This window comes from Gadus macrocephalus, chromosome 14, assembly GCF_031168955.1.
Source record: "Gadus macrocephalus chromosome 14, ASM3116895v1".
Taxonomy (NCBI): Eukaryota; Metazoa; Chordata; class Actinopteri; order Gadiformes; family Gadidae; genus Gadus; species Gadus macrocephalus.
Window position 1 is genome coordinate 2,846,156 of NC_082395.1, and position 22,500 is coordinate 2,868,655.

Below are 22,500 nucleotides of genomic sequence, written 5' to 3' on the forward strand. Positions count from 1 at the left end.
TGTGAGAGACCTTTAGATAACCCTTTAACTCAGTGTGTGTTTGTGTGTGTGTAGTGTGTGTGTGTGTGTGTGTGTGTTTGGTCTTCTGTGTGTTCTTTTTGTTTGCTTGTCTGAGTAGCATGACTTGTGACATTAATAATTAACTAAATGGAGACCGATGCTGTGTCTGTGTCTTCATGCTGGGTTTGCAGGAATGGAAAGCCTACTTCCAAGTCGTCAAGACATTACAGAATTATGGCGACGTAAATGTTGTGTAACGGAGCTTATAGCTCATGATTAATGATTAAAACGGCTCGTACACTTTGCACAAAAGATTAATTTCACCTTTATTCACGTTTTTGTGTTACATATTAATGTCTTAGAAAGATAATTTGAATGGGGATGTTTGCATGCTGCCCCTCCCAAATTCTACTCTCACTGCACCTGTGTTTTGACCTGCGCCATCCAAAATAGAACACTAGCTCCACCCTGTGGTCAGATGGTGTAACAGCACAGGTTTGTTATTACGGAGCAGGTGCATCCACTATATGTAATTATACAACATCTAAACTGATTAGCTTTTGTACCAGTCCATATCATATAGCTATTAAATGTTTGAGCTAGGATATATTTTACTAAAGTTCCTGACTACAAATATTTAACCAAAATATTCAGATGCAATACAAATAATATCAAAAAGGATAATAGTAAGTAGCAACGTAAGTATAACAACTTTATTACTACTGATTATAATTATTGAAACAAAACTTTTAAGTTAGAATGATTTATTTTTTAAAACATTTCCTTTTGGAGGAAGGCAATGACTAAATCCCACAGTAAGTCAATAACAGATTGAATCTCTATTTACTGTGATTAGCTAGATCAATTCCCGCATCTCAATTTAAAAGACATACAGGAAATGACAGTTTTAAAAAGCCTAGGCTGGGTGTAACAGAAGAGGGCAGGAAACATATGCTTATCAGATCCCCCATCCCCACACACACGCACGCACGCACGCACGCACGCACGCACACACACGCACGCACGTGCCCGCACGCACACACACACACACACACACACCGTCATCCAACACCTTCGACGACGTCACTAGCAGCTAGTGAATTAGCATTTCATAAGCTGAGCTGAATGCCCACGGCGCCGCTCGGTCTGATTTCCACATGCCCCCCCCCCCCCCCAACCCCCCCCACCCCCCCCACCCTGGGGAGATTAGCCTTATGGAATCAAGGAGAAATCACATGTATTTAAGGCTTATATCCACAGCTAACATATCCCCCCCCCCTTCCATCCGCTATGCGCTGATACATTCGTGATCCAGCCTGTTCAGAACTGATTAAATACACACACAACACATTCACATCGTCACGGCGATAGGGAGGTGTTAGGTGTACACACCCCCAAAGCCGTGGAAAGCCGGCCAAACTGCAGGATGCAGGATCGATAGCGAGCAGGAACAAGTATACCTCCAAACTGCACGCTGTGACTTTTCCACCAAAGCCATCACTTTTGTTCCACAGTATTTGAACGACTTAAGCGAGACGCTAAGGTACTAAAGAAGCTACGGAGCACCGGTTGGAATCGTCCGGATGTCTTCTGTGTTTCTCTTCTACACACACACACACACACACACACACACACACACACACACACACACACACACACACACACACACACACACACACACACACACACACACACACACACACACACACACACACACACACACAATCCCTCGAAAACACGGACACACAAACACTTACACACATACACTCACACACTTGTTTTCTCTCTCACAAACACCGACACGCACGCAAGCACACACACACACACACACACACACACACACACACAGTGTCCCTGCTCCCAGAGCACTATGGATTAGCCTGTGGTAAGGACGTTACAATGCCACCAGGAGGGAAGACGGAAGGGCTCTGAGAGGATGTATGAGATCACACGACCGTCCGTCTGTCCGTTGCACCCCGGCGCCCGAACACTAATGGGCCTGTTTGTTTGTTCTGCTTCTGACAGCTTCAAACCCGTGTTGCTCTGAATCTAAACATCCCCCCCCCCCCCACCCCCACCCCGCCCCCCCAGACTTCCGGTCCGACAGCCAGGGTGTCCACTGCAGGCGGTGACGTCGCACCCCCACCTCGGGGGTCCGTGGCTGCCCCTGGCAACAGACGCAGCCAGGGCTTCACCGATAAGACCAAAGCCAGCCTGCACACGCACAAAGGTGAGTCTCCGGCACGCTGTTGGTGTGTGTGTGTGTGTGTGTGTGGGTGTGTGTGGGTGTGTGTGTACGTGTTTGTGAGAGAGAGAACAATTGGGTGAATATATGTATGTTGATCTCTGTCTGTGAGCAAATTTGTGTGTGTGTGTGCGTGTGTTTGTGTGTGTGATTTTGTTTGTGTTTGAGCGAGAGAAGGTGTATGTGAGTGAGAGAGGGCGATTGTGTGTGTGTGTGTGTGTGTGTGTGTGTGTGTGTGTGTGTGTGTGTGTGTGTGTGTGTGTGTGTGTGTGTGTGTGTGTGTGTGTGTGTGTGTGTGTGTGTGTGTGTGTGTGTGTGTTGGTGGGAGAAAGCAATTGTGTGAGTATTTATGTGTGTGTGTCTGTTTGCGAGCATGTGTGCGTGTTTGTTTGTGTGCATGTATGTTTGTGTGTGAGTACGATTGTGTGCGGCATGTGTGAGAGGGAGCGATTGTGTGTACGTGTGTTTGTGAGAGTGTGCGCTTGTTTGGTGCGGTCAGTGTTTGTGTGTGTTAAGAGTTTGGCTCGGCTTGACGAGTCCACCCCAGAGTCCCGACACATCACACCGGGCGCCTGGCGTCCCCGGAGCCAGCAGCAGCAGTGGCGGTGGCGTTGGCGGCCCGCTGGCTCTGGATCAGAGCAGCCGGCTCCCCGGCCCACTGATCACACAGGGATATGCCTTTTCATTTAAAATGGACGACTCCAAAGAAACAAAGTTGAAACGCACACACCCCTGATAGGGTTTTTAGAGGCTCTTATCGATCTCGAAAATAGCTTTTTTCCGCCTCGCTGGCAGAAAATACTATGATAGGATCACGTCATGTTTTGGGTTCCTTTTCGGAAGCGTGTTGTGGAGATGAATGTGTTTGGCAGCTTGTTGTGTCAGGCTGGCATGTAAGCGTGCTCGCTCCTCTGTACTCTCCTCTGCACTCTCTCCTGCTCTCTCTCTGCTCTCTCTCAGCTCTCTCTCAGCTCTCTCTCCTGCTCTCTCTCCTGCTCTCTCTCCTCTGCTCTCTCTCAGCTCTCTCTCAGCTCTCTCTCAGCTCTCTCTCCTGCTCTCTCTCCTCTGCTCTCTCTCAGCTCTCTCTCAGCTCTCTCTGCTCCTCTCTCTCCAGGCTCAGGGTTTATGTAGACTGTGTTTGTTTTCAGCATGTTGCAGACTAAACTCATTGCCCTGGCCCCACACTCACAGGGAGAGGAAGAGTGAGAGAGGGGGAGAGAGGAGGGAAGAGGGGAGAGAGAGAGAGAGAGAGAGAGAGAGAGAGAGAGAGAGAGAGAGAGAGAGAGAGAGAGAGAGAGAGGGGGAGGGGAGAGGGGGGGAGGGGGAGAGAGCCTCTGCATAATGGATGATAAATTAACCAGGTTTTTAACGTTTGCTTCCACCAGGTTTGATTTTATCTCAGTGGTGTGTGGTTCATTTGAATATAGAGTTGTAAGCTGAATTGCAAGTTGTGTCCTGGTGGGTGACCGACCAATTACAGACCAAATCTGTGCACCTTTGTGTGTGTGTGGGTGTGTGTGTGAGCATACAAGCATACATATGTGCAGGGCTGTCCAGAGCAGCGGACAAAGTGATTGGCATCAGGTAGGGGGATGAGTCACCCAATCGTTTTCCCCCCTCATTGCTGCCTTGCTGGTGGGTTGCCTCGCTAAGTCCCGCCCCCCCCCAACCACGATCCCACCCGCCTCAGTCCCTGTGAGGCACAACACTCCTGCTGCTCTCTCTGTGGATGGACAGGCTCCGTCTCTCCCTCCCTCTCTCCCTCTCTCTCTCTCTCTCCCTCTCTCCCTCTCTCTTCCACTCTGGTCTGCTCCGCTCTCTTTCTCTGATGCCGAAATCTGCAGCGTCAATGAGGTTGGTCCCCTTAAGTTTCTACCGAAGGTCTGAGCGTTGCCGGTCGTCGCTCCTCTGGATTTGCTGCAGTCGTCGGGCTTCCAAGTTTGTTATTGATTCTCTGCTCTCGTGCACGGGGCTTCAGGTCAGCCTGGCGCCAGTGCAGGACTGTGCTGAAGTGTTCTTTGACGGTGTGTGTTTTTGCTACTTGTCTGAACAGTGGAGTTACTGTTCCAGGCAAATAACCTTATTTATTTGATTGTTCTGCGTTTTGTAAAAAAGCATGTAACGGGTCACTCGAGTTTTTCCGTAATGTTTTTTTCTTAAATCGATGTTCCACTCCAGACCAGCTGCAGAGAGAGAGAGTGGGAGAGAGAGCGAGCAAGAGAGGGAGTGGGAGAGAGAGAGGGAGCGAGAGAGAGAGAAAGAGAGAGAGACAAGAGAGAGAGAGAGAGAGACAATAGAGAGAGAGAGACGCGAGAGTGGGAGAGAGAGCGAGCAAGAGAGGGAGTGGGAGAGAGAGTGAGAGAGAGAGGGAGCGAGAGAGAGAGAAAGAGAGAGAGACAAGAGAGAGGGGGAGAGAGAGAGAGAGAGAGAGAGAGAGAGAGAGAGAGAAGAGAGAGAGACAAGAGAGAGAGAGAGAGAGACAATAGAGAGAGAGAGACGCGAGAGTGGGAGAGAGAGCGAGCAAGAGAGGGAGTGGAGAGAGAGTGAGAGAGAGAGGGAGCGAGAGAGAGAGAAAGAGAGAGACAAGAGAGAGAGAGAGAGAGAGACAATAGAGAGAGAGAGACGCGAGAGTGGGAGAGAGAGCGAGCAAGAGAGGGAGTGGGAGAGAGAGTGAGAGAGAGAGAGAGAGAGAGACAAGAGAGAGAGAGAGAGAGAGAGAGAGAGACAATAGAGAGAGAGAGACGCGAGAGGGGGAGAGAGAGAGAGACGCGAGAGAGGGGGAGAGACACCTGTGGCCTCTGCCGTCGAGGACTCCCAGCCTTGCTCCGTGTCAGTGGTTGTGACAGAGCGGGGTATTCATGTGCCGACAGTCGTGTTGTGCGTCGTACGGTGCGACAAACAGAGCACGGCTCTCCACTAACACAACGTGACACATTCTGCTTGTTCGCCGGGGTGACATAGAGGGAAGGAAACACAGGGTGGGATGAAAGAGTGCAGTGTGCCTGCACCTGGGTGTGTGTGTGTGTGTGTGTGTGTGTGTGTGTGTGTGTGTGTGTGTGTGTGTGTGTGTGTGTGTGTGTGTGTGTGTGTGTGTGTGTGTGTGTGTGTGTGTGTGTGTGTGTGTGTGTGTGTGTTTTTGTCTGTGTGCGCATGGCAACAGTTCTTGTTGAATGAATGGATGTCTGATGAGCAGCAGAAGCTTTATAAAGTATCACTCCGCACCACAAAGGCAGAGTGTCCCACGCAGCACAATAGAGGACGTCAGGTCGTGAGGGTTGGGAGTCTGAAACCTCAGAACCCAAGCAGGGCAGTCTATTTTAGTTTGGGGGAAAACACAAACGTTTGATATGGACGGGGGACGGAGGAAGATTGCATGTCTCTGAGCACATTGAGGGCAGTTTAGCGTACATGTCATTACATGTAACTTCAGACTTCCGACCCCTTGCCAAACCTGAGTTTAGAGACGGGATCTTTTGATTCAGTCTTGTTGATGTGCTCCTAAATTGCAGACGTTTTTTTTTTTTCGATTTGTTCACAAACAAACAAAGCTTTAGCCTGGACATACGTGTTTTCCATACCTACTCTATCCCTACCTTAAATTACAAGAATTAAATATCATCTAGATACTTTTTCACGACAATTAATGAAGAATACGAGAATATACCCCCTGAAGAAATAGTTAATCTGTGGAATGGCTTGGTTACAGGATTGGTTAAAATATTAGGATTTCTGGGAGGAACATATCATAATTTGTTATGCGCTTGCTTGTGCACATGGCTCATGAGCGCCTAGGCCAGAAGGAGGGCAGGCCCAGGTCAACGGTGTTGGCCGGTGGATGGAGTGAGAAGATTTAGCTTATCGTCTTGTGACCGCGGTGACTAACAGGAGCCTGAACGGCTTGTTAGCTAAACAGAGTCAGCCCGCGCTAACCCTGCTAATGCATTGAATTTTTTTTTCCTTCATGTGGTTGCGTTAACATGAGTGTGTGTGTGCGTACACGTGTATGTGTGTGTGTGTGTGTGTGTGTGTGTGTGTGTGTGTGTGTGTGTGTGTGTGTGTGTGTGTGTGTGTGTGTGTGTGTGTGTGTGTGTGTGTGTGTGTGTGTGTGTGTGTGTGTGTTTGTGCGCGCTTCCAACACAATGATTAGGTAAGGTTTAAATCGGTGAACAGCCGATGAATAGCGCGGTGCGTTTGAAGTCACTAAGTACAACAAACAGACGACTTTTCTCCTGCGTTTCTCGTCCGATTCGGCGTACACGCATACTCACGCTCGTGCACGTCACCGCTCAGTGGTACCGACCCTGACAAACATTAACATAACAAACATAACTTAGACTCACCCACACACATGGACAGACAGACACACACACACACACACACACACACACACACACACACACACACACACACACACACACACACACACACACACACACACACACACACACACACACACAAGGACACACACACACACACACACACATACACACAAGGACACACACACATGGACACACACAAGGACACACACACATCGACACACACACACACACGTCGACACACACACACACACGTCGACACACACACACACACGTCGACACACACACACACCCACACACACACTTACACACTTGGACACACTCCCGCACACACACACACGCACACACACACACACACACACAAAATGCGTCACTAAGAGGCCAGTAGAGGTGCGTTTTGTCTGACCCTCACCCCTTCAAGCAACACAGGAGAAAAACAAGACAGAGAGACGGAAAAGGGTCAACACTAGAAACACTGAGGGAAAGTGTGAGTTCAGTGGGTTGTTCTGGAGCATACAGGAAGTGGGCATGGGGGGGGGGGGCCCTGTGCCGTCTGTGTGGGCCCCCGAAGGCCCTCGCACCGCTCCTGTATTTTAAATGTAACTTAATTATCATGTCTAACGACCGCGCTTAATTGAGCCGTTTAGACTTAAACACCAAAATGCTTCCAACATGTTTGTTATCGGCAGGACGGAATGCAGAATGACCCGGTAGTTTGAGTCCTTCGCCCCGCCCACTCAGCTCTGAGGTTGCTCACGGGTCACCCCGGCACGTTTCATTAACCTGCAGCGCGTTTTATAAACGGGTTGGAGGTTTCAATCCGACGTCTGCGCCCCGGGAACCAGCCGGCGAGACGAGGCGAGTGGGGCTAAAGTCGGCTCCAAGCTTCTGCTGATTCAGCCCGTCGGCAGAACACAGGCCGGTTCATTATTAACCAGAGCCCTGCCGCTTCCTGGCTACTGCGGTCCAGTGATGATGACAAGCGCCAGCTGGCCACACTGTCCACCCTGACCCCATTCACAAGCCCCCGCAGTACGGGGCCGTGAGCTGGCAGGGGGGGGTGTAGGCTTCCCTGTCCCTTCATCCTCGCCTCAGAGTTCCAATCCCTCGCCGTCTCTTTCTCTCGTTCTCTCTCGGTCTCCATGTTGTCTACTTTCCCCCTTTCTTCCTCGTTTCTCTTTCTCCTTCCATGGCGAGCGCTCATTGTAGCAGCGGGACCCCCGTCTTCATTCATGCGCACCAATGGGAAGCGGCCTATTAGCAACTTGACCCACTTTCTGAACGCTAACTGCTAGCACGGCTAATTGGACCTTAATCACTTCCTAATGGCTTCATTGTTTCAGGGCCGAGTTTGCAAAATACTGAAGGGGGGCGGAGGAGGGATAATTCCAATTAGGGTATGAAAGGCAGGGTAAAATCTAAAGTGGAGACCTTTATGATGAGGGTTAAACCAACGCGCAGAGCAAGTAAATGCTCCCAAGTAAACGCTGCACTTACTAGACCATCAACCATGGGGAATTGAAAATTATAGTCGAAGGCGTGGAAGAGTAAAATTATGGTCACGGTCACACTACTACACTGTGGGTTTGGTTTCGTCGACCAAGCTCTACCACCAGAGTCTTAGGGTGGCATGAGGCTCAGGAGGTAGAGCGGGTTGACTGGTAGCCGGAAGGTTGCTAGTTCGATCCCCGGCTCCTCCTAGCTGGGTGTAGAGGTGTCCCTGAGCAAGACACCTCACCCTAACTGCTCCAGACGAGCCGGCTGTTGCCTTGCATGGCTGACGCCACCGTCGGTGTGTGAATCTGTGCAAAAAAGTTCGGCAATATTTTAAAGCGATTTTTGTGGCCGCTGGTTTGAAAAGCGCTGAATAAATGCAGTTAATTGACAATTTTCTCACCGGCCCGTTCGACTGCATTGACCTGGGCTTCCAGGACATTATCTGGTCCCACAGCAGGGGTTACGGTCTTACAGCTCAACGTTAGATGAACACAGTGCTCCACTGGGCAGTAGCCCAAGGCCAGCTCCATTTTTCCTATTGCCTCGAGCTGTCAGTTCGTTAGCTCTGGAGCAGCCTGTTGGTGGATCTTTTTGCTTCTCTCTATCTTGCCCTGTTGATGTGTGGGGCTTTCTGTGTGTGTGTGTGTGTGTGTGTGTGTGTGTGTGTGTGTGTGTGTGTGTGCGCGCATGCGTGTGCGGAAGGTCTGTAGGTGTGTGTGTGTGTGTCTGGCAGGTCTGTGTGTGTGTGTGTGCACGGCAGGTCGGTAGGTGTGTGTGTCTGGCAGGTCTGTGTGTGTGCGTGTGTACGGCAGGTCTGTAGGTGTGTGTGTGTCTGGCGGGTCTGTGTGTGTGTGTGTGTGCGTACGTCAGGTCTCTAGGTGTGTGCGTGTCTGCCTTCCAACGGCACGGCTATGACTCATTCTACCCAGTGCCGTTGAGAAGGTCCGTCGAGACCATTGGCCGTTTGAATATTCAAACGGTGAGGGTCTAGAAACACAGCACCTAAGTGTGACATCACTCCCCCCCCACACACCACCATCGAACCCTAGTCCTCCCAGTATAGAAGGCCCCAGCATGCTGCAAGCCCCTCGGAGCACTTGTTGCCATGGTATCCTTTGTGGGGGCAGTTGTTTGGCTAGATGTTGCTATGCTGCCTGTCATCACTCACAAACCAGCATTGTGCGTTGTTCCTGTGTACAGTTAACGCTGATGGTTTGAGGTTTAATGGCACGCAACCTCTCTGCCTATTTTCTGCTTTGTTGCCTTTATTGTTGACATCCAAGCTCTGGCTTGATTTTGTTTATTTGTTTATTCAGTTTTTACGCATCTTTTTAAAATGAAACGGACAACGACTTCAACCACACTTGAAGTGGGACGCGGCGTGTGTCTAAGTAGGACAAGCTGTCCAGAACCCTCCCATATAAGTCCACGCCTTATAAGACAGGGCACCGCGGCACTCTTCTTGGTGAGGCTATAAAAGCACTCTGAGACGCTCCTCATTGTGTTTTTATAAACAGCTTGCGATCGGGCTCCACTCGCTGTTAGCATTAAAGTGTTTCCAACAGTTGTGGTGGCTGGCCCCCAGAGAAAAGGAGAGGACGACACATCAACACAGGCCGCAGACGCCGCCGCCGAGAGCCTTATAAGGCCACTCCTCCTGGGGTTAATAAATATTGTTTCGAGCATCTGGTGTCTTCGCACACTCCCCATTCCCTCCCTCCCAGCCAGCGCGTGACCTCTCCACCCCCCCCCCCCCCCCCCCCCCCCTGAGCGAGGCTTCTTAACTCACACTTGGGTCCCCTCTGGCGGCATGTGGCTCAGGAGGAGGTGGAGCGGGTTGGCTGGTAACCGGAATGTCGCTGGTTCGAATCCCGGCTCCTCGAGGGTCGAGGTGAGCAAGACCACCTCACCCTGGCTGCTCCCGACGAGCTGGCCTGTCGCCCTGCGTGGCTGACGCCGCCGCCGTCGGTGTGTGGGTGTGTGTGCGTGGACGGGTGCATGTGAGGCAGTGTGTTGTAAAGCGCTTTGAGCGGGCCACCGGTTAGCGACGCGCGGTATAAACGTCTGTTTACCGTCTGTTTACCGTTTACCGTTACCCTGTGTCCCGCAGAACCAGCGGAGGGCGCGGGGCCCCAGCAGCCGGCGATGACTGAGCGCACCCCGTCGCCCTCGGTAACCGCCGGCACCCCCTCCGGCATCCCGTCCTCTACCTCGGCCCCCCACCCTCCGGCCTCCTCCTCCTCCTCCTCCTCCTCCTCGTCCCCCTGCTCCTCGTCGGCCATCCCCACGCCCAACGCCGGCGGCGGCGGCAAGCCCTGGAAGAGCAAGTCCTCGGCCGGCTCCAAGACCCCCGCCTCCTCCTCTTCCTCCTCGGTGCTTTCGTCCGGCGGGCCCCCGGCCCCCGTCATGCAGGGCGGCAGGCCGGAGAAGGAGGCGTCGCCCAAGGGGGCGGCGTCGGCGGGCTCGGAGGCGCCCCCCAAGGCCGCGGGTCAGAGGTCGATGCTGGAGAAGCTCAAGGCCTTCAACAGTAAAGGGAAGAGCTCGTCGTCGTCGTCGTCGTCGTCCAATGGTGCGGCGGCGGCGGGCGATGGCTCCGCCCCCGTCCGGCTGGCCGCGCCCGGGTTGGTCGAGAGGGCGGAGGCGGGCTCCAACACGGACCCCCTGGAGGAGGACGAGGGGAACGCCCGCCCAGGGCTGAACGGGAGCGGGGCCGAGAAAGGGGCCGCTCACGGAGCCCCTCCCCCCTCTCCTCCTCCTCCCACCGTCGCCGTGACAACCAGCAGCCCCAAGATCGCCTTGAGGGGCATCGCCCAGCGCACGTTCAGCAGGGCCATGACGGCCAAGAAGGGCTCGGCCAAGGGCCAGGAGAAGGAGAAGGCCAAGGAGAAGGACAAGGAGAGGAGTAAGGAGGCGGCCAAGCGCAACTCCAACCCCGACAGGGCTGAACTCCGGGGGGAGGAGCCTAGGGAGGAAGTGGCCTCCGCGGACACGGACTGCTCCGCTAGAAGGACCTCTAAAATCGGCAGCTTCATTCCCAAAGGCGGGAAGGTCCCCAAGAAGGAGACGGCCGCGCCGGCACACAGCGGAATACCAAAGCCAGGGGCCAAGGCCCCGGGGGGGGGCGGGGCCGGGGGCAAGGCCTCCGCGGGGGGGGGCCCCAAGGAGCCCGGGGAGAGGCCCCGGAGCATGCGCCTAGGGGGGGGTCTCGCCATGCACCGTGGGGGCCCCCTGGACAGAGACAGGGACAGCAGACACTCCAGTTCTACCTCCAGCCTGGCCTCCAGCGACGGCAAGGCCACGCCCGCCCACGCCGCCGCGGCAGTGGTGGCGGCGGCGGCGGCGGGAGGCGGAGCCACGCAGAGCACGGCCTGCAACACGGTCAGCGTGCAGCTACCTCTGACCCAGCAGCACCACAGCCACCCCAACACGGCCACCGTCGCACCTTTCATGTACAGGTACACACTCATGCACGCACACGCGCGCACGCACACACTCACGCACACATGCATTGCATGCACACGCATGCACGGACACACGCGTGCACGTACGCACATACACACGCACACACACCCTCATGCACAAATACACACAAACCTCTGTGAAACATTTATGCGATTGTACTATAAGTGGTGGATTTAGTGTTGCGTCGGAATCGTCACAGACCTATGCAGGTCGTTTGTATTGAAACACATTTCATGGCTCTTGCTTCCTGCGATGCATTCTGACGTTGGTTTATTGAGGTGCCTCCGCAGAACAATAGCTCATCCATCACGCCAGCCATCTGTAAAATGTTAACAAGGAATGCGCCACTTCCGGTGTCGAGCGTGTTCGTATGTACGTCCCTGTGTGTCTGCTGAATGTACAGCATGTCTGTATGTGTCAACGTCTCCATGGGGATATTGATCTCCATGTGTGCACGCGATGTGCTGGTTTGACCCCTGTCTGCGACCTCATGTGACTATGTTTGATGAAGGTGCACGTCTAATTCATTTTGAGAGAGTCCTTTCCAATAACATCTCATTAGCCCTTTAACCACTTCCTGTGGCTGTGGCCTGGGGATGGCCTTTCTCAGGCACCCCGTTTACCCCTTTCCGAGGAGCCCTCCCAGTACACCCCCATCTTTAGCACTTGGGAACTTCTCCTCCGTTGTGTACCTGTCAGATTCAATCAGCAGGCGGGTCGTACCACCTTCTCTTGTCTGATAGGGGTGTTCTAGATGTACATCTTAGGGGGTAAAGATGTCACAGGACTTCTAGAATGTCTTAGAGAGAATTTCTTATTTATCTCTAAAAGTGTGAATCAAAGACATTCAACTCATAGATTTACATTTAGGGGCATTCAGCAGACGCTTTTATCCAAAGCGACTTACAATAAGTACATTTGTCAGAAGAAGAGAAACAATATATTGGTACACAGTAAGGATGTTCATAGAAACAAGTGCCAAGCAATTACTATTGCTTGGTTATGCTTAATACTTAATAAATTGAAAATGTTAAAATATTTAATCCGTAAAGCCTTTACTTTAGATTAGATATTTAAATATTAGATTAATTATTTCAACAGTATGGTACTAGCATGTGTGGTATATATATATATATATATTTAATCTTTTGAATATATATATACAAATATATCTATATATATATATATATAGTAAAGACTTTTCTTCACAGAAGATTAAATATTTCAGCATTTTCAACTAAAGTATTAAGCCCTCACTCACTCTCTCTCTCTCTCTCTCTCTCTCTCTCTCTCTCTCTCTATATATATATATATATATATATATATATATATATATATATATATATCTATTATATATATATATCTACCATATATGCTAGTACCATACTGCCGCCACTTCTGTCATAACACAGCTTAGCGCAGCGTGGGAGCTGTGTGTGGCCGCTCATATCTGATCCCTGAGCCTCCTGTGTTTACCAGGTCCCAAACAGACGGCGAGGACCCCCTGAGCCTGGAGCTGGGCCCGGGGGGCCGCGCCACCGACGGAGCCCTCGGCAAGACCTCCATCGAGGACCTCTCAAGTATGTGGAAACGCACACACGCGCACACGCAAACACACGCAATCGCACACACAAAGACACAGACACACACAAGCGCGCACACAAGTGCTGCACACGCACGCACACACACGTAAGCAAACACAAACTCAAACGCACACACGCACACAAACACAAACGCACACACACACACACACAAACTGAAATACACACGCACACGCACGCAAACGCACACACACGCACACACACATCACACAAACACAAACGCACTCACACACGCTCACTCACTCACTCACTCACTCACACACACACACACACACACACACACACACACACACACACACACACACACGTGCCCCCGACCGCCCGTCTGAGTCTCTTGTGTCCCTCCCCCCCCCCCCCCTGGACCAGGTGAAGACCCAGAGACCCGGAGGCTGCGGACCGTGAAGAACATCGCCGACCTGCGGCAGAACCTGGAGGACACCATGTCCAGTTTACGAGGGACTCAGGTCACACACAGGTAGACGCCCACGGAGTGTCGCACTGAGTTATCACCGTCTGGTGTGACACAATCACGCCCCCTAGTGGCAGCCGAGTACACCAGGCAAAGTTCATCTGGCCTGATACATTTTTCAAATACTTGGCTCGGTCGTTTCGGTTTATTTCTGATGCCTTTTTAATTGGTGGAGGCTATAACGAACCAAAACTCCGAGAGATGTTGGATCATCAAAGTGTATCGACTGACAATGTCCTGCGCGCATGACCGGTTAGGAACCAGTGGCAGCCAATCAGGCGGCGCACTGGGGGTTTGACACCATGACCTAAGCCTAATGGATGATCAGCCGCCTGTGTCCGTGTCGGCCTTGGAGAGGTTTGACTTTGATCGCTGGCCATGCCTTTCATGTCATCTTTGATTTTGGAATCCGCTTTGAACTGGTCCCCTCCCTGTGTGTGTGTGTGTGTGTGTGTGTGTGTGTGTGTGTGTGTGTGTGTGTGTGTGTGTGTGTGTGTGTGTGTGTGTGTGTGTGTGTGTGTGTGTGTGTGTGTGTGTGTGTGTGTGTGTGTGGATGTCTTTGTGTCTGCGTGTGCATGTGCGCGCTTGTGTGTGTGTGCTGATCTCTGAGCGCAGTGTGGGTGCATCCCCCCTGACAGGAACTCAGTGGTCTGCAACATTCAGCTTGGATTCCAGGGGCCGTATTCACAAAGCATTTTATCTTACCGCTAGGAGTGCTCCTAACTCGCGCTAAAACATTTTACGTAGGAGTTTTTTCTTAAAAGTTATTCACAAAGCCGCTGAGACCTACTCTTACTAAGGATAAATCACAAAGAGTGAACTAAGAGTGACGCGCCGTTGCTATGGATTACGTCAATTCTCGTGCACGAGTTTAGAAGCGGTCAGTTCGGTGATTGGTTGTTCAGACGAGCCCACTGAATCACCGAAAAACAAGGAAATAGCCTAGGCTAGAAATTAATTCCTATTAAGTAGTTATAGTGCAGTTAGCAGAATACACGCATGATGACAATTTTGTGCAGACCACGATAATGACGTTGTAGCCTGCACGTTCAAGAGAGAGAGAAAGCAAACAATAAAAATACGTAAAATCTAAAAGAAAATAAATGTTACGAACTACCCAAGTGTTGACTGAGTTGTGCCAAGGTGTTTACCTAAAAGGTGTTTTCAAAGTGATCCCTAAATGCCTGTCCACTCGGTTCCACACGGCCAAATTCCTTGTAATGTTGATCGCCATCATCATCATCATCGTCTGGCTGTGGAATGTTCCTCCGCTTGCAAAGGTTGTGTAAAATGGCACATACAGTGATTACTGTGCTTGCCCTCTCTGGGGTGAGGCGTATTTCGCCGTGGAGGACATGAAACCGACGTTTCATCTGCCCAATTCCTCTCTCCACAACATTTCGTGTATGTTTGTGTGCTCGCAAAGAGCCAATACGATGTGTTTTACGCATAGGACTAAGCGTAATCTGCGTAATCACTTACATGTTACACTTTAACTGTGCTCCCGGTTGTGGATTAAGGTAGGCTGTCTAGAGCCACGTCTTGCATGGATAGTCACTGTCACCCAGCAAGTGACACCCAACTGGTACATCTCAAAAAGCTGCCTCAGACCGCTCACCATTAAAATGCGCAAATCATGGGTAGCTGAAGATCCTGGCCACTTTGCAACAACATCCAGTAGGCTATGTTAAAATTTGCATCAAAAACAACCTGCGTGTTGATGGAATGCACTTTCTTCCTATTGACGAACACGTCCTCGTCTTTTGATGGCGCAATTATTTTTATTTTTTATAAGTTATATATATTTTTTTATAATTTATAATTTTTATAACATTTTATTTCGGGACTAATCAGATTATTCCTGTTAGTCGGGGATGTTATTGCATCGCGCATTAACTCCACAATAAGTTGAATACCCTAACATTTCGTCTCGCAGGCATTTTAAGATTCTTTGTGAATAGGTCTTACTGAGTTAGGAGTCCTCTTGAGGACTTTTAAGCTCTCCTAGACTTAGGTGCTACTTTTAGTCCTAAAATACTTTGTGAATTGCTCTTAGTGAAAAAAGTTAGGAGTCCTAAATTTAGGAGTGACACGCCCATTATTTTTAGGAGTTACTCCTAAATTCGCCAGTTAGGACCTACTTTTAGCCCTAAGATCCTTTGTGAATACGGCCCCAGATCGTTTGTATTACTTTAGACACTCTGAGAGAGAGCTCCTATTGTTTTATAGACTCACCGCAAAGTGCTTTCGTGGGGCATTAAGAATGAGTGAAAGGACTTTGGGGGGAACACACTCAGTTAATCTCAGCTCCATCTTTCACCACCTTTTCACAGTCGTGCACTCTTTTAAATCCACCTAATTTATGCCGTCCTTTCTCAGAATTTGACCGGACTTAAACCTGCACTAGCTTACTTTTCTGTAGCAGCTATTTACTCCATACAAAAATATTGCAACCAGAGTTTTTTAAGAATAAAAGGGCAATCCACAAGTAAATCCATCAAGGTAATCTTTCTCTATAAATAATATTATTCATATAAACTCAGAAGACTGTGACTGTATTATGAAAATGATATTGTTATAACTGTAGCTATAACGCTAGCTCCAACTGTAGCGATAACCCATCTCTTTAAAAGAGCATTTAGCTAAACTTTCTTTGAGGTTCCACTTTTAATAGTTTTTTGTTATTTTTTTTCTCTGAAGTACTTTGAGATTCTTGAATATAAAGTGCATTATAAATAAAATGTATTATTATTATTATTATTATTATTATTATAACACCAGCTTCAACTGTAGCTATAGAGTGGCGAAGTCACGCCCCTTCCGGTAGAGCTCATTGGACCTATGAGATCGAAAAATATGAATGGGTGTCAATGGAGAGAAAATATTTATTTTCTGGTCCCAGTCTTTATATGCCCTGGATTACACATATGTTGTTTGTGGATTTAAATGATAATTTTTCATGCAAAGAAAACTAAAAATGTTCGTGAAGAAGTTTGATAATTTTAGGTTTTATGTGAGGCCGCTTTGTGAACTACAGCTCTTCGCTGCTCTCGACGCATATGATATACGTCACCACACCCGCACTTGGAACTCGGTACAGAGATGGCGATCTCTCTGCTCCACTTCACCACTTTTTTTCAAGGCGAGGATAAAAGCATCGAAAGAGGTGAAAACCATTATAAATCAGGGCACGTGCAGAGTTTCAGTTAGGCCGATGGGAAGATTGTCGGTCTTCTCCACGCCAGTCGCAGGGAGCGTGACGTCACATACGAGCCGTGTCGTCTTTCTCGTTGTGTTTTCTCTACAGCCTTTATCTGAACAATTGCACAATAAACGGTCGAACTCTTTGCATGAAAAATTATCCTTTAAATCCACAAACAACATATGTGTAATCCAGGGCATATAAAGACTGGGACCAGAAAATAATTATTTTCTCTCCATTGACACCCATTCATATTTTTCGATCTCATAGGTCCCATGAGCTCTACCGGAAGGGGCGTGACTTCGCCACTCTATATCTGTAGCTATAAATATAGCTATAACTGTAGCTTCAACTGTAGCTATAAGTGTAGCTTCAATTGAGGCTACAACTGTAGCTACAATTGAGGCTACAACTGTAGCTGTAACTCTGGCTTCAACTGTAGCTATAGCTTTAGCTTCTACTGCAGCTACAACTGTAGCTTCAGCTGTAGCTATAACTGTAGCTTCAGCTGTAGCTATAACTGTAGCTTCAACTCTAGCTATATATGTAGCTTCAATTGAGGCTACAACTGTAGCTTTATCTTTAGCTATAACTGTAGCTTCACCTGTCGCTATAACTGTAGCTACAAATCCAGCCACTAGGGACCCCATTTTCCCTGAACTCCTCCGCTTTCTTCACAGCACATTGGAGACCACCTTCGACGGCAGCGTCACCACGGAGGTCAGCGGCGGGGGAGGCGTCAGCGTGGGCGGAGGAGTAGGAGGAGGAGGTGGTGGAGGAGGAGGAGGCCGGAGCATCCTCAGCATCACCTCCTCCCGCCCGTCCCTGTCGTCGTGGCGACTGGGCCAGTCCTCCAGCCCTCGTCTCCAGGCGGGCGACGCCCCGTCGTTGGGCAACGGCTACGGCGGCCGGGCGGCCGGCGGGGGCGGGCCCGTGGGGCGCTACCTGTACCCGGGTCACCTCCGGCGCCAGCTGGCCGGGAGGGGCGGGGCTCTGTGCGGCGTGGAGCTGGGCGACCGCGCCGGCGACGACATCGACCTCGAGGGCATCGCCATGGAGGTCACGGGGTACATGAGCGACGGCGACGTGCTCGCCAAGAACGTGACGCGCACCGACGACGTCACCAGCGGGTCAGTACACTATTTGCTTTTTTAAAGGGGTGTTATCACGCCACCAGGTGTGAGTGTGATCAGCCATTACAAGCCGCCGGCAATCAGCCTGTACCTTAGTGACATCACAAGGGGGGGTATCCACCTAGATGTATGCTGGATAGATCAGTGTACAAGCCTACCCAGTGGACTGTAGTAAATGTTGCTGATCTATCCAGCATACATCTAGGTGGACACTCCCACTAGTGATGACACTAGGGCACAGGAAAGGGCAGATTTGAATACGGCTTGTAATGGCTAATCACACTCACACCTGCTGGCATGATATCCCCGCTTTAACTGTTAGTTCAGGCGCTGTGTGGTCACCTTGTGTTTCCAGACCGTTCACAAGAGGGCGCCAGAGGACTTATAATACAATTAGTTGCAAACGTCGAGTCATTGACATCTCGTAAAATCTATGGTGCTTGCCTTCGGTAGCTCACAACATCGTTTCACCCAGAAAAGGTTGTACACAGACCCTCTGCCGCAGTGCTGTACCTGATTACCTGTTTGTTTACCTGCTCAAAGTCCATGTCCGTGTTGCAACAGGCCCTCATGCATACCTCGGCCGTCCCCACACTGCAATTGAATCCTCTGCTGCTCATCATTATGAAATTATGAAGGGAGCTAGCTAGCCCTTCAGGTGCCAAGAACAGAGACAGTATTTAGCACTCGCTCAATGACAGGGCTATGTTTAAGGATGCCTTTGTAAACACTTTAGTGTGACATTATACCAAGACAAAATAGGATTAGCTCTACCTAAATCCATTGTGTAAACATGCGTCTTGCAACCTGCAAGCCTTCCATGATTCCACTTATATTATGGACCAAGTCAAGATTACATTTTACATTCAGGGCGTTTAGATTATGCTTTTATCCAAAGCGACTTACAATAAGTACATTTATCAGAAGAAAGAGAAACAATATATCACTGTCGGTACAGTAAGGATGTTCATAGAACCAAGTGCCGAGCACTAACAATTGCTAGGTAAACCCCTTCCCCACACACAACAAGTATAGCTAGGATAAGACGCTAAACAATGTTAAGTGCTATTTTTTAAGTGCAAGGACGTACAACATACAATAAGTTTGTAGGTTGCCTTTCCTTTGCCCCTTTTGACCTCATCTTCCCCCCAGTATCTCCCCTGAGTTGCTTCCTCTCCGGTGACGCAATTTGCAACAAACGGCGGTGATTCACCCAGGGGTGGTGTAGGGGCCTGCGCGAGATAAGTGCTCTTGAAACACTTGATCTGTTTGAACCCCGGGGCCCCAGAGGAGACCGAGCCAGGAGCCCTGTCCCTCACCTGGCCAGGTGAGCGGGGCCCTTGATGGGAACACCTGATAGTGGATCAGTGAGCCGGACCAGTGTTGTCTGGGTTGACTGGTGAAGGAGGACGGGGATGTGGGTGAGAGGGTGTGTCTCACCCTCACCCACGGTGCACTCTGGTGACTAGCAGTAAACAGTCACCATGACGATGACTAAAATTAGGTGATTCTTATTAGCGGAAGCGTGTTGGACTATTGCCTCCATTATGTGTGTGTGTCGTAACCGTGCGTGTGTGTGTGTGTGTGTGTGCGTGTGTGCGTGTGTGCGTGTGTGTTTGTGTGAATATGACACACACACACCCAACCCCCGCACCACCTCTGTTCATATAAGATTGTCAGTCTTTTGTTGCCCGGAGGACTGTGTGATTGATGTCGGTGGAAATTAGGTTTTATTCAAACGCTTGTGGTTGAGGTAGATTACCCTTAAGGCTGGGTATGATTGCTTTTGTGTGTGTGTGTGTGTGTATGTGCGCCTGTGTTTGTGTGTGTGCGCCTGTGTGTGTGTGTGTGCGTGCCTGTGTGTATGTGTGTGTGCTCTGGGTGGAGTCACCCTGTGGGTTAACCATTTCCAACAGACGGCGATAGCTCCCCTCCCCCTCGCCTCCACCCCCCCCTCCCCCCCCCCCCCCCCCACAGGCCATGCAGGGCTAAGCACTCGGCCACCCTCAGCCTACCTCCTCCCCTCCTCAGCCTACCTCTGCCTCCTCGTCACCAACTGGTTCTTCCACCCCAGCTCCTCGGGATGTTTAAACAGCACGGACAGACCGGGCTTTGTGGCATTCTCGGCTCCCATTAATCCTGTCTGGAGCTGTTGGAGAGCCTCGCCGATTCGGCGGCAGCTCCCCTGATCTCTCTCGTCGCTGGTCTCGGGCTTTGACTCATCGCCAGACGAGTTTACGTGGTAGGGATCAGTCAGCGGCCCACTGACGGAGCGACGGGAGTCGAGGGTCTGCCGTCACTGTGTCCTGCCGCGGGCTAAGTGATGTCTGCTGCTGTTTTCCTCTGAGAGACAGACTGACAGGTCCTCGTAGAGGGAGGCGAAGGGAGAGCCTGAGAGACGGAGTTGGAGAGAGAGAGAGAGAGAGAGAGAGAGAGAGAGAGAGAGAGAGAGAGGTATAGGTAGAGGGAGGTGAAGATAAAGACTGGGAGACAGTGAGAGAGAGAGAGAGAGAGAGAGAGAGATAGAAGAGATTGCGTCAGAGAGAGAGAGAAAGATAAAGAAAGTGATAGAGGTAGAGAGAGAGAGTCATTTTGTGTCCTGGGAATTTCGTGCCTTATCGTGCATCACTCACTAGCCAAAACGCTTTTCTTCCTTCCCTTTCCCGACCCCTAAACCATGCCCCCTTAACCCCCCTTCCTGTCAGCCCTAGAGGAGTGAATCCCCCAAACCAGCCTACCCCCAAAACCACCTTCAAACCCCCCACCCCCAGCGCAGCCTACACCCACCCCTCTCTCTCTCTCTCTCCCTCTCCCTCTCCCAAAAAATCCCAAATCTCTTCAAATTCAAATTCTCTCTCTCTCCTCTCTCTCTCTCTATCTCGCTCTCCCTCCTTCTTTCTCTCCCCCTCTCCCTCTCTCGCTCTCTCTCCCCCTCAAGCAGCCAGCGTCACAGGCAGGCGGACCCAGTCAGCTAAGGGGCAAGCTCACTAGAGTCAGCATACCATCACAGAGCACCTGCAGAGAGACACACACACACACACACGCTCAACCACGCAGAGTTCCTCCCAGCTTAGATAAGACACCGGCTGATGGCCTGTAGATAGAGTGAGACTCCAGGAGCCCTCTCTGTTGTTTTGGCTTTGTGTTAGTTTTTCTCCCCTTTGAAGGGAATCCCCCTCAGCGAGAGAGCCTTGTTTTGGTTCGGACTAACCGTTTTTCTCTCTCTCCATGTGCGAGGCTGAAAGGTAAGTCTGGCCGCTCTAAACGATGACAGAAACCAGTCCGGGGAAAAAAAAGAGAAAGAAAAATGTGGTGAGAGGTGTTGTTCCTGGCGTTTGTAGCCGTTGAACCTGTGAAACGCACAGTTTGAGAGTTTTTAGCAACTATCTACTCTAAAAGTAGCTTAGCTCCATAAAAAGCCTGCGTGAACAGCTGTTCTTCAGAGGTTGAGACCATAAACTTGTCTTGTTCGGACGTGAACCGCTTTGCGCCAGAGAAGGTTATAGGTTAAGGTGTATCCTGAAAACCAGCAGGGGGAGAAAACGAATTGCTGCGTTGTGTGTGTGTGTGTGTGTGTGTGTGTGTGTGTGTGTGTGTGTGTGTGTGTGTGTGTGTGTGTGTGTGTGTGTGTGTGTGTGTGTGTGTGTGTGTGTGTGTGTGTGTGTGTGTTTGAGGCTGTGTGCATGCGTGTTTGTGTGTGTGTGTGTGTGTGGCTGTGCCTGTTTATGTGTGGCTTTGTGTGTGTGTGTCATTGTGGGTCTGTGTTTGTCATTGTATGTATGTGTCAGTGTGTGTGAGGCTGTGTGGTTGTGTCTCTCTGTGAAGGTGCGTGTGCATGTGTCATTGTGTGTGTGTGGCTGCGTGTGTGTGACTGTGTGTGTGTGTGTGTGTGTCGACATCAATGCAAGGTCAATCTGAATGTGGTGATATGGTTCTGGGATGTCGGAATGTCTCCCAACGTGTCTGCTGTTGAAGCAGCAGCGCGTTCTGCAGACCACGTCACGACTCTGATCCCTGTTGCGATATAAATGTTTTCCTTTGTCAGAGTAAAACCTCTGCCCAAACTTTAGAGAAAGAAGTGAAAGGCAAGGTGTTTTCCTGTTAATCGTCTGTAGCCCCAGATCAGCACGGTCGCTTGGCGGAGACGTTAATTCTGTTTGACCACAACTCCCACAAAGGAGCTCTGTCTGCAGTGTACAGTCGCACTCGCCCAGACAGCAGCATTCTGTCCCGGTCGCGGGTCCTCTCTCAACAAGACCCGAGAGAGAGGGGGGGGAGAGAGAGAGAGGGGGGGGGGGAGAGAATGAGAGAGAGGAGGGAGAGAGAGAGGGGGGAGAGAGAGGGGGGGAGAGAGAGAGGGGGGAGGAAGAGAGAGAGAGAGGGGGAGAGAGAGAGGGAGGGGCAGAGAGAGAGAGGGGAGGGAGAGAGGAGAGGAGAGGGGGGGGGGGGAGAGAATGAGAGAGAGAGGGGGGAGAGAGAGAGGGGGGGGGAGAGAGAGAGGGGGGAGGAAGAGAGAGAGAGAGAGGGAGGGGCAGAGAGAGAGAGGGGGAGAGAGAGAGAGGGGGGGGAGAGAGG

General features: G+C 50.7%; 1 protein-coding gene across 1 annotated transcript in view; it reads left to right on the top strand.

The window, feature by feature from the left end:
• The first annotated feature begins 1,936 nt into the window (after window positions 1–1,936).
• nav2a (neuron navigator 2a) overlaps window positions 1,937–22,500 on the top strand; it is a 22,575-nt gene continuing 2,011 nt past the window's right edge. The window contains exons 1-6 of the mRNA XM_060071987.1: window positions 1,937–1,960; window positions 2,092–2,230; window positions 10,169–11,513; window positions 13,000–13,100; window positions 13,488–13,596; window positions 17,473–17,922. Of these exons, the coding sequence (XP_059927970.1) occupies window positions 1,937–1,960; window positions 2,092–2,230; window positions 10,169–11,513; window positions 13,000–13,100; window positions 13,488–13,596; window positions 17,473–17,922 (2,168 nt within the window). The remainder of the gene's footprint in view (window positions 1,961–2,091; window positions 2,231–10,168; window positions 11,514–12,999; window positions 13,101–13,487; window positions 13,597–17,472; window positions 17,923–22,500) is intronic.